This window comes from Pseudophryne corroboree, chromosome 1, assembly GCF_028390025.1.
Source record: "Pseudophryne corroboree isolate aPseCor3 chromosome 1, aPseCor3.hap2, whole genome shotgun sequence".
NCBI lineage: Eukaryota > Metazoa > Chordata > Amphibia > Anura > Myobatrachidae > Pseudophryne > Pseudophryne corroboree.
Window position 1 is genome coordinate 422,005,260 of NC_086444.1, and position 13,159 is coordinate 422,018,418.

Here is a 13,159-nt window from a genome sequence, read left to right on the forward strand (position 1 = left end):
GAGGAGATAGGCCCCGCCCCTTTTTCGGCGGCCTCGTCTCCCGCTCTTTAATGGATTCTGGCAGGAGTTAAATATCTCCATATAGCCCCCGGAGGCTATATGTGAGGTATTTTTAGCCAAAAAAGGTTTTCATTTGCCTCCCAGGGCGCCCCCCTCCCAGCGCCCTGCACCCTCAGTGACTGCCGTGTGAAGTGTGCTGAGAGGAAATGGCGCACAGCTGCAGTGCTGTGCGCTACCTTAAGAAGACTGAGGAGTCTTCTGCCGCCGATTCTGGACCTCTTCTCGTTTCAGCATCTGCAAGGGGGCCGGCGGCGAGGCTCCGGTGACCATCCAGGCTGTACCTGTGATCGTCCCTCTGGAGCTAATGTCCAGTAGCCAAAGAAGCCAATCCATCCTGCACGCAGGTGAGTTCACTTCTTCTCCCCTAAGTCCCTCGTTGCAGTGATCCTGTTGCCAGCAGGACTCACTGTAAAATAAAAAACCTAAGCTAAACTTTTCTAAGCAGCTCTTTAGGAGAGCCACCTAGATTGCACCCTTCTCGGCCGGGCACAAAAATCTAACTGAGGCTTGGAGGAGGGTCATAGGGGGAGGAGCCAGTGCACACCACCTGATCCTAAAGCTTTACTTTTTGTGCCCTGTCTCCTGCGGAGCCGCTATTCCCCATGGTCCTTTCAGGAACCCCAGCATCCACTAGGACGATAGAGAAAACAGATGTTGAGAAATAATTAGTATTCAGATACAATGAGAATTAACAATGTGTATCATATATGATCAAAATATTAAGATATAGGGGGAGATTCAAATGTTTGAAAAGTCAGTTGGGTGTCTGTTTTTTCCTATCTAATAGACAGGAAAAAAAAGACACCCAACCGACTTTTCAAACATTTGAATTCTACCCATACTGTCTGCCACATATTACACCTGACACTGCAATAAATGATAGGTAAGTACATGAAGTACGAGCTTTCTGGCCACTCAACATAATAAGGAGGCTTAATTAAATTATAAATTATGTTGGCAACGACCATTTCTTAATTAAGGGGGCACAAAAATAGTTAAAGAATAATTTGAATAAAAATGTATGTTTTTTTTTAAAGAACCCAATATTATTGTTTTTAAAAAATATATATATATAATAATACATTTTGGTGGCAATAAGACGTGAATGTTACTGGAAGCAATGTTAATTATTGAATGGGGGGACAAATCAAATCTTTTCATGATGTTTACACTAATTGTAGTGCACACTTGTGGTACTAAAGTTACACGCACGCACATGGCAACTGCCACAAGTGTGTACTTTAAATGGTGCACCAATCATTAATGAATTAATGTTGCCACAATTAACATTCAAATATTATAGCCCCATAATTTAAATAAATAACTAAAGCCCCCTTAATATCATGCCAAATAATATCTTCCTAATAGAATTATGCAATAATTTTGCTCCTATTAATATAGTAATAGAACAATTTTGCATTCATAGATATAATTAATAACTGGCTTTGTCCCCTTAATCAAGAAATAGTCATTGTCACAGCATTGGCGGGATGTAATGCTGCCCGAGTCCGGCGGGTTGCCGGTCGAACTCGGACATTTTTTTTAAAGGAGCAATCACTTACCTGGCAAAACCATGCCTTGTAAGTGATTGCCCCTTTAAAAAAACGCCTGTGCCTTGTAAGTAATTGCCCCTTTAAAAAACAGTCCGAGTCCGGCCGGCAACCCGCACGGCTGCTGGACTCAGGCGGCATTACATCCCGCCGCATAACTCATATTATAGTATAAGTTTATTGTGCATCCTTATTATATTTTAATGGCCAGATACTCAAGTAATAGTTTGAGAAACCTCACAACACAACCTTTTAGGGTATGAAACCACTGCCCATTGCTATCTACAGTATTTCATTTTAAGGGGTCTATTCATGAAGCAGTGCACAGTGTGGAGAAGTGAGCCAGTGGAGAAGTTGCCAATGGCAAACAATCAGCTGCTCTATATAATTTTATAGTATGCATAATTTTATAGTATTCAAACTATAAATGTTTCTTGAATGCTGATTGGTTGCCGTGGTCAACTTCTCCACTGACTGACTTCTCCACCCTTTCATTGCTTCATGAATAGACCCCTAACTCTGCAAACTGCTGGATGCATCAATTTCACAACCGCTGGAAAACCAGAATTTCATAAATGTCACCCTTCTAGCTGAAAAACTGAACTGACTCAATCCCTGCCTTAATAAAAATCACAAGTCAATGGTTTACGGTGCAGAATTGAGGGGAACACACAGTTAATGATTCTCTCAGCATTTCATTTGCACAAAGATACCCTGTATGGATACTGCTCATGGAGTTACTAAACTCGGCCAAAAAGCACTCATTCTATAAAAATACCAATACTATCACATGAATACTGTCACAATCATAATCCTGCCACTTCTTAGCACCCTTCCGGTGTCTCAGTTCCTTCAAGCAAATTTTCTGTGTAATCCTCTTTCTGTCCTCAGAACTATCTGTGGGTCCAATCTTCTTGGTAGCCCTCAATCACATTTTCTTTTCTCATCAGAGCTACCAGTTCAACAATGCTCTAATGCTACCCCATAGTCGCGTAACCCATAAATCTGCTCCCAGCCGGCCCATGTACTGTATTTCAGGGGTCAGCATATTCCTACATTGCTGTCTGTGCTGTGGTGGAATGTTTCTTTTCAGATTATATCCTTGGATAAATGTTTTTCCCAAAGGTTGCCATGGCTGCAGCCCAGACTCTTGGATCTTACTGGCATCTACTGGGCCACCTCCAGCAATACACTTCTGTTTGAGTTCTTCATTTCTCCTTCTTAGTTCCATCACATCCTTCTTCATCCTCTCCACTCCATACTCCTCCACCTTCATCCAAAACGTAGCATTGAAATGTTGGTAAATAAGCGTGTCTAGTGAGTTCCACTCCTGTGCCAGCTGGTAAATTTCTGGGCTCAAACGTGAGTCACCACAGTCTTTCCGGGCATTAAGCTTAAAGTAAAGTATGTCATCCATCTCCCAACACATCAAGTCACGCAATAGCAACAAAGATTCCTCAAAATACTCTAAGAGCATAACTAAGTGAAACCGTCCTTCAAGCTCCTTGAGCAAGTGAAACACCCTGAGGTCCCCAACACTCATATTATTGTCATAGCCCAAGTCAAAAGTCAGCAGATTATGCAGATAATGAGTATTGAAGCCACTGGAGTCATAGTAGCTCATTGGGTTGCGTAGGAAGGCTTCCATCTTTTGCTCACTTCCAGCACCAGGAAGCGTCCAAGTTAAAGGCACAACATCTGAAAAGTATTGGAATGCAGATTCAAAAAGTAGAGCTGGGTTGCGGAGCACTGTGGCAAAGACTGCGTCCGGGGGCATCAGTAGGCTCACCTCTGAATGCTTATACCGCATGTGGTTGCAGATGATATTGACGCACAGGCCAGGATGGTATCCCTCAACCTGCCAGCGCTGAAAGTGACTGGGGTACTCAAAGTCATTCCGCCCACGGGGGAAGGCAAAGCGCAGCTGGTGCATCTCTCCAAAGCGAAACAAAATGTTACTAATAGTGCTACTACCCGTCTTGTGGGTTTTTAGGAACACAAGGTTATGTCGTGGCAGGCAGTGCAATGTGGACCTCTCACTAGAATTGGTTGCAGGTAGCAGGGAGTCAGGAAGTGAAGGTGGCTCACAGCGGAAGGATACAGGTTTCCTGAGAAGAGAAAGAGAGGACAGTAATGAATCATAAAAAACCTATAGGTCTGTGTACAAACCAAACCAATTTACAGGCTCACCAGCATTCTTCCAGTACATCATTCATATTAAAACACTTGTCTAGTTATAATTGTTCTATTAGCATACAAATGTTACTATTTATAAACAGCATTATGTAAATTATATACATTATTGACACTTATAGTATTAGAGCTTGTACACAAGGGTGTTGGAAAACAGCACTAGCTAAAATATTAACCTTGTTCAGCAAAGTTTTAGAAATATATCTATTAATGCAGTATTGGCCAAATTCGGTCTTCAGTACCCCAGTTAATGTTTCCCACATGTCCCAGCTGGTGTACATGCTATTCATTCCTAATATACTCTAAAGGTCGGTACACACCTTGCCGCTATCGGGACGATGTTGTTTCCGTCCAAATCCGAACGACATTGGGGTCTATTCAATTAGTGCCGGTATTTCCGTCAGTCGGAAATACCGGCACTTTTCGACTGGATTAGGTAATATTTGCATGCAACCTATTCAATGCAAGTGCTGTTTTTCCAACTGTCAGAAAAACCGGCACTTGTCGAAAACCACATGGATCTGCGTATTAGCCGCGGATCCACGGGTTTTGTCGAATTCGCGGCCAACAGGATTTTGGCCCCTTTTTGACAATGCTGATCCAACTTTTAAAAAAAGTTTGATCAACAGTGTCGAGAAACAGAAAAAAACCTGTCGGAATTGCCCGAGAATTGAATACTGCACTGTCGGATCCTCTCCGTCGGAAAGGATCCGACATGCATTGAATACCCCCAATATTGTGCATATCAGACTGTGTGTATGCCTGTTTGCGTGTTCCTATGGGTCATATGCAATATCTTCTGGTCGACCATGCTGCACGGCCAACTGGAAGATATCGCATGCGACCCGGTGTTGAGTAGTGAAGGACAGAATAGTGATCGTTCTGTCCTTCATTACAATGTTCTGATATGTACCACGATTACAATATGTCATCCCCTCGGCCGGCATATTGGCCGGCTACACATCTTTCTGATGTGTAGCCGTCATAACAGTCACAGTTTTAAGAAACACAGGTGATCTGGAAAATATGAACTGTTAATGCTCCATGGTGAGTAGCAACTTTTCTAGAGCCTGTTCCCATGAATAGCTGTGGCTGACCTGCATATTGTCCCTAAGGGCAGCTTAATTAACACTTTAGATATTAACACTGTAAATAAAACTTTGAAATCATGCAGACAATGCCAACATTTAGCTCAGTGACAACAGTTAGAGGCCAGTGGGCGGCCACCCAATCGACAGGGGTGACTAACTGCAACCAGACTGACCAAGGACGCAATAATGTCTCGGTAAGGCACTGATAAAATATACAAACTTTAGTTTAATAATAGTGAAACATGTTAAAAATGTAAGTCATGAGATCACAGAGTCTAAATGAACATACTGACACTGAGCAAATAATCGCGTAAACATAATAATGATTAATAAGGTACAGTACTGAATTAGTAGCCAATAATGCCGGCAGCACTTTGCAGAGATCCCATGGAGCCATAAAAACAAAACCTGAAAATTCAGGTGCTGTTAGATTTATATGTACCAGGAGGCCCTGGCTGCCACAGGTTTGATAGACCTTGCAATTCTACAAATGAAAGTTTACCTAAATAGTTAATATCTGCTACAGTTTGCTGGGACTTGTAGTGCATACTTACATACTCAACTACGTTTTTTTTTTTTTTTTTTGCATACTTCACTTATTTAGTTTTTCTTATGCCTGAGTTACCTAGAGAATTCACATGCTGACAGGCTGGGGCTGAATGCCCTTATTACAGGGGAGGGTCTCCCTGTTATAGTGTAACCAGCCCAGGCTGGTAGCTTGGCATAGTTTGGCACTGTTTCTGGCTTTTATTGGGAAAAACCATTAATTTTACCATTACTTGGTTCAACAAACTTTGGGGTCTATTCATGAAGCAGTGAAAAGTGTGGGGAAGTGAGCCAGTGGAGAAGGAGAAGTTGCTCATGGCAACTAATCAGCTGCCACATGTAATTTTATAAAATGCACTTTAGAAATGTTACCTTTACACTGATTGGTTGCCAGGGGCAACTTCTCTACTGGCTTACTTCTCCACTTTTTTCAGTGCTTCATGAATAGACCCCTAACTGTATCAGGTCTGATAGGTCTGATATGGCCTGGGCACCACTGGGACTGGCCTCCTCTTAGAGAGGAGGAAAACGCTGTATTTTAGTTTATTTATTCAAACCTAGTAAAGACAAAGTTTTGCATTGTTAGACACTGGATGGCTTCTGTCACGCCCTCTTTCTCAGAATAGGTTGCCCTGGTTAACATACCTATTGGCCATGAGAGGTTTTTCATATGATAGCAGAAAGTGTCTCCCGAAATTTGAGAAATTCCAGCTGTCTGCATTGTCAGTGGTCAGGATCCCGACTGCCAGCAATGATCCCATACTAAGCAGTGAAAAGAGTGGAGAAGTGAGCCAGTAGAGAAGTTGCCCATGGCAACCAAACAGTACTGAAGTAACATTTATAATTTGCATTCTATTAAATTATACGGAGCAGCTGATTGGTTTCCATGGGCAACTTCTCCACTGGACACTTCTCCACTCTTTTCACTACTTAGTATGGGATCATTGCCGGCAGTCGGGATCCCGACCACTGACAATGCAGACAGCTGGAATCCCGGCTAAGAGGGGCTATTACCACTCGTGGGTGTCCATGACACCCACAGAGTGGGAACAGTACCTGTGGTGAGCCAAGCGAGCCATCGAGCCCGATTCTTTGCGCTCACCCTCCTGTCGGCATTATGGCGGTCGGGAACCCGGCATCGATATGCTGATCGTCGGGATTCCGGGCGCCGGCATTACATACCCAACGCCTTATTATTAGTATATCTCCCCCCAAGCTGCCCATGTGTATTCAAACATTATTAACTAAGTAAAGTTATATTGCACAATTACTATCTGGGTTTATATAAAATCTTGTCAACATTATTTCTCCTCAACTTTAAATTTCTATCTATATAAACTGTATTATAGCATGTCTTTATGTTCTTACTGAAAGCGTTTTTATATTATATATTTTCATACTTAAAAATGTATTGTGCGTTGCATGTTTTCCTTTTTATAATAAAATTTCAATAAAAACTAGTAAAGACAAGTGATGGTGAAACGGATGTGACGAAGTACGGATGGTGTAATGGTTAGCAGTACTGCCTCACAGCACTGAGGTCATGGGTTTCCCACTATGGCACCATGGAGTTTGTATATTCTCCTCATACTTGTGTGGGTTTCCTCAGGGTACTCCGGTTTCCTCCCACAATCCAAAAATATACTGGTAGGTCAATTGGATCCCCCCCCAAAAAATAAGAATTTACTTACCGATAATTCTATTTCTCGTAGTCCGTAGTGGATGCTGGGACTCCGTAAGGACCAAGGGGAATAGCGGCTCCGCAGGAGACAGGGCACAAAAGTAAAGCTTTAGGATCAGGTGGTGTGCACTGGCTCCTCCCCCTATGACCCTCCTCCAAGCCTCAGTTAGGATACTGTGCCCGGACGAGCGTACATAATAAGGAAGGATTTTGAATCCCGGGTAAGACTCATACCAGCCACACCAATCACACCATACAACTTGTGATCTGAACCCAGTTAACAGTATGATAAAACGTAGGAGCCTCTGAAAGATGGCTCACAACAATAAACAACCCGATGTTATTGTAACAATAACTATATACAAGTATTGCAGACAATCCGCACTTCGGATGGGCGCCCAGCATCCACTACGGACTACGAGAAATAGAATTATCGGTAAGTAAATTCTTATTTTCTCTGACGTCCTAAGTGGATGCTGGGACTCCGTAAGGACCATGGGGATTATACCAAAGCTCCCAAACGGGCGGGAGAGTGCGGATGACTCTGCAGCACCGAATGAGAGAACTCCAGGTCCTCCTCAGCCAGGGTATCAAATTTGTAAAATTTAGCAAACGTGTTTGCCCCTGACCAAGTAGCTGCTCGGCAAAGTTGTAAAGCCGAGACCCCTCGGGCAGCCGCCCAAGATGAGCCCACTTTCCTTGTGGAATGGGGTTTAACAGATTTTGGCTGTGGCAGGCCTGCCACAGAATGTGCAACCTGAATTGTACTACAAATCCAACGAGCAATCGTCTGCTTAGAAGCAGGAGCACCCAGCTTGTTGGGTGCATACAGGATAAACAGCGAGTCAGATTTTCTGACTCCAGTCGTCCTGGAAACATATATTTTCCGGCCTTGACAACGTCTAGCAACTTGGAGTCCTCCAAGTCCCTAGTAGCCGCAGGCACCACAATAGGTTGGTTCAGGTGGACGCTGAAACCACCTTAGGGAGAAACTGAGGACGAGTCCTCAATTCCGCCCTGTCCGAATGGAAAATCAGATAAGGGCTTTTACAGGATAAAGCCGCCAATTCTGACACGCGCCTGGCCCAGGCCAGAGCCAACAGCATGACCACTTTTCCTGTGAGATATTTTAACTCCATAGATTTAAGTGGGTCAAACCAATGTGACTTTTGGGACCCAAAAACTACATTGAGATCCCAAGGTGCCACTGAAGGCACCAAAGGAGACTGTATATGCAGTTTCCCTTTTACAAACGTCTGAACTTCAGGGACTGAAGCTAGTTCTTTCTGGAAGAAAATTGACAGAGCCGAAATTTGAACCTTAATGGACCCCAATTTCAGGCCCATAGACACTCCTGTTTGCAGGAAATGTAGGAATCGTTGAATTTCCTCCGTCGGGCCTTACTGGCCTCGCACCACGCAACATATTTTCGCCAAATGCGGTGATAATGTTTTGCGGTTACATCCTTCCTGGCTTTGATCAGGATAGGGATGACTTCATCTGGAATGCCTTTTTCCTTCAGGATCCGGCGTTCAGCCGCCATGCCGTCAAACGCAGCCGCGGTAAGTCTTGGAACAGACAGGGTCCTTGCTGGAGCAGGTCCCTTCTTAGAGGTAGAGGCTACGGATCCTCCGTGAGCATCTCTTGAAGTTCCGGTTACCAAGTCCTTATTGGCCAATCCGGAGCCACGAATATAGTGCTTACTCCTCTCCATCTTATCAATCTCAGTACCTTGGGTATGAGAGGCAGAGGAGGGAACCCATACACTGATTGGTACACCCACGGTGTTACCAGAGCCTTTACAGCTATTGCCTGAGGGTCCCTTGACCTGGCGCAATACCTGTCGAGTTTTTCCCAACGGTTTATAATCATGTGGAAGACTTCTGGGTGAAGTTCCCACTCTCCCGGGTGGAGGTCGTGCTGAGGAAATCTGCTTCCCAGTTGTCCACTCCCGGAATGAATACTGCTGACAGTGCTATCACATGGTTTTCCGCCCAGCGAAGAATCCTTGCAGCTTCTGCCATTGCCCTCCTGCTTCTTGTGGCACCCTGTCTGTTTACGTGGGTGACTGCCGTAATGTTGTCCGACTGGATCAACACCGGCTGACCTTGAAGCAGAGGTCTTGCTAAGCTTAGAGCATTGTAAATGGCCCTTAGCTTCAGATATTTATGTGAAGTGATGTCTCCAGGCTTGACCATAAGCCCTGGATATTCCTTCCCTGTGTGACTGCTCCCCAGCCTCGCAGGCTGGCATCCGTGGTCACCAGGACCCAGTCCTGAATGCCGAATCTGCGGCCCTCTAGAAGATGAGCACTCTGCAACCACCACAGGAGGGATACCCCTGTCCTTGGTGACAGGGTTATCCGCTGATGCATCTGAAGATGCGACCCGGACCATTTTTCCAGTAGGTCCCACTGGAAAGTTCTTGCGTGGAATCTGCCGAATGGGATTGCTTCCTAGGAAGCCACCATTTTTACACAGAACCCTTGTGCATTGATGCACTGAGACTTGGCTCGGTTTTAGGAGGCTCGGATAACTCCCTGGCTTTCTCCTCCGGGAGAAACACCTTCTTTCTGGACTGTGTCCAGGATCATCCCTAGGAACAGAAGACAAGTCGTCGGAACCAGCTGCGATTTTGGAATATTGAGAATCCAATCGTGCTGCCGCAACACTACCTGAGATAGTGCTACACTGACCTCCAACTGTTCCCTGGATCTTACCCTTATCAGGGAATCGTCCAAGTAAAGAATAACTAAAATTCCCTTCCTTCGAAGGAATATCATCATTTCGGTCATTACTTTAGTAAAGACCCGGGGTGCCGTGGACCATCCCTACGGCAGCGTCTGAACTGATAGTGACAGTTCTGTACCATAACCTGAGGTACCCTTGGTGAGAAGGGTAAATTTTTTGACATGAAGGTAAGCATCCTTGATGTCCCGAGACATCATGTAGTCCCCTTCTTCCAGGTTCGCAATCACTGCTCTGAGTGACTCAATCTTGAATTTGAACCTCTGTATGTAAGTGTTCAAAGATTTTAGATTTAGAATCGGTCTCACCGAGCCGTCTGGCTTCGGTACCACAATAGTGTGGAATAATACCCCGTTCCCTTTTGCAGGAGGGGTACCTTGATTATCACCTGCTGGGAATACAGCTTGTGAATGGCTTCCAAAACTGCCTCCCTGTCAGAGGGAGACGTCGGTAAAACCGACTTTTGGAAACGGCGAGGTGGAGACGTCTCGAATTCCAATTTGTACCCCTGAAATATTACCTGAAGGATCCAGGGGTCTACTTGCGAGTGAGCCCACTGCGCACTGAAATTCATTGAGAACGGGCCCCCACCGTGCCTGAGCTTGTAAAGCCCTAGCGTCATACTGAGGGCTTGGCAGAGGCGGGAAAGGTTTCTGTTCCTGGGAACTGGCTAATCTCTGTAGCCTTTTTCCTCTCCCTCTGTCACGAGCAGAAAAGAGGAACCTTTTGTCCGCTTGCCAACAAAGGACTGCGCCTGATAATTTGAGAGGCGACCTGGGGTACAAACGTGGATATCCCAGCTGTTGCCGTGGCCACCAGGTCTGAAAGACCGACCCCAAATGTCCCCTTTTTTAAGGCAATACTTCCAAATGCCGTTTGGTAGAATTGGACAACGCACTTATACTTGATGCCAGTCGGCAAATATTCCGCTGTGCATCCCGCATATAGAAATGCATCTTTTAAATGCTCTATAGGCAATAATATACTGTCCTTATCTAGGATATCAATATTTCCAGTCAGGGAATCCGACCACGCCAACCCAGCACTGCACATCCAGGCTGAGGCGATTGCTGGTCGCAGTATAACACCAGTATGTGTGTAAATACATTTTAGGATACCCTCCTGCTTTCTATCAGCAGGATCCTTAAGAGCGGCCATCTCAGGAGAGGGTAGAGCCCTTGTTCTTACAAGCGTGTGAGCGCCTTATCCCCCCTAGGGGGTGTTTCCCAACGCACCCTAACCTCTGGCGGGAAAAGGTATACTGCCAATAACTTTTTAGAAATTATCAATTGTTATCGGGGGGAAACCCACGCATCATCTCATTTTATTTCTCAGATTCAGGAAAACTACAGGTAGTTTTTCCTCACCAAACATAATACCCCTTTTTGGTGGTACTTATATTATCAGAAATGTGTAAACATTTTCCCTTGCCTCAATCATGTAACGTGTGGCCCTATTGGAAATCACGGTTGTCTCTTCACCGTCGACACAGGAGTCAGTATCCGTGTCGGCGTCTGTATCTGCCATCTGAGGTAACGGGCGCTTTAGAGCCCCTGACGGCCTATGAGACGTCTGGACAGGCACAAGCTGAGTAGCCGGCTGTCTCATGTCAACCACTGTCTTTTATACAGAGCTGACACTGTCACGTAATTTTCAACAGTACATCCACTCAGGTGTCGACCCCCTAGGGGGTGACATCACTATTACAGACAATCTGCTCCGTCTCCACATCATTTTTCTCATCATACATGTCGACACAAACGTACCGACACACAGCACACACACAGGGAATGCTCTGATAGAGGACAGGACCCCACTAGCCCTTTGGGGAGACAGAGGGAGAGTTTGCCAGCACACACCAAAGCGCTATAAACTGTATAGGGACAACCTTATAATAAGTGTCTATCCCTTATAGCTGCTTATATATATTTTTTGCCAAATAAGTGCCCCCCCTCTCTGTTGTACCCTGTTTCTGTAGTGCAGTGCAGGGGAGAGTCTGGGAGCCTTCCTACCAGCGGAGCTGTGTGGGAAAATGGCGCCGTGTGCTGAGGAGATAGGCCCCGCCCCCTTCTCGGCGGGCTCTTCTCCCGCTTTTATCTGGAAAACTGGCAGGGGTTAAATACATCCATATAGCCCAGGGGCTATATGTGATGTATTTTTTGCCATAGGAGGTATTTACATTGCTGCCCAGGGCGCCCCCCCCCCAGCGCCCTGCACCCTCAGTGACCGCAGTGTGAAGTGTGCTGGGAGCAATGGCGCACAGCTGCAGTGCTGTGCGCTACCTTAATGAAGACAGGAACGTCTTCTGCCGCCGATTTCTGGACCTCTTCACTCTTTAGCATCTGTAAGGGGGCCGGCGGCGCGGCTCCGGGACCCATCCAGGCTGTACCTGTGATCGTCCCTCTGGAGCTAATGTCCAGTAGCCTAAGAAGCCCAATCCACTCTGCACGCAGGTGAGTTCGCTTCTTCTCCCCTTAGTCCCTCGATGCAGTGAGCCTGTTGCCAGCAGGTCTCACTGAAAATAAAAAACCTATTTAAACTTTACTTCTAAGCAGCTCAGGAGAGCCACCTAGCCTGCACCCTTCTCGTTCGGGCACAAAAATCTAACTGAGGCTTGGAGGAGGGTCATAGGGGGAGGAGCCAGTGCACACCACCTGATCCTAAAGCTTTACTTTTGTGCCCTGTCTCCTGCGGAGCCGCCATTCCCCTTGGTCCTTACGGAGTCCCAGCATCCACTTAGGACGTCAGAGAAATTAAAATTAACCCTAGTATGAAAGTATGCGCGTGTACATGTGGTAGGGAATATAGAGTGTAAGCTCCACTGGGGCAGGAACTGATGTGAATGCCCAAATATTCTCTGTAAAAGTGCTGCGGAATATGTGTGCGCTATATAAATAACTGGTAATAATAATAATCTTGGGACATATCCTTCATCATGGCTCAAGCAGCTGCAACGGCTGATAACAGTCGATCTAGAGATGTGGCCAACTCAGATTAGGCTGCAGAGTCAGGGAGTTTGCTACATGTATGTGTGAGGACTTTTACTGCATTACAGCTGCACGTGCAACTTACCGAAAAGTGTAACTTCCACATTGATTTACTGCACAAAAAGAGATAGCAACAGTGACAGCTGAAAGGTATCAGAAGACTGTGGGGGTAATTCACACCTGATCGTAGCAGCAAATTTGTTAGCAGTTGGGCAAAACCATGTGCACTGCAGGTGGGGCAGATATACATACCGCCCAACTGTCCCAATTTTTTTTCGTGGGACAGTCCCGTTTTTTTGGGACT

The 13,159-nt window shown here is 45.6% G+C and overlaps 1 protein-coding gene across 3 annotated transcripts in view; it reads right to left on the minus strand.

The window, feature by feature from the left end:
• Positions 1-852: 852 nt before the first annotated feature.
• GAL3ST1 (galactose-3-O-sulfotransferase 1) overlaps positions 853-13,159 on the minus strand; it is a 177,600-nt gene continuing 165,293 nt past the window's right edge. For all 3 annotated transcript variants that reach the window (XM_063913390.1, XM_063913391.1, XM_063913389.1), the window contains one exon: positions 853-3,718. In XM_063913390.1, coding sequence (XP_063769460.1) covers positions 2,563-3,718 — 1,156 coding nt within the window. In that variant the 3' untranslated portion in view covers positions 853-2,562. The remainder of the gene's footprint in view (positions 3,719-13,159) is intronic.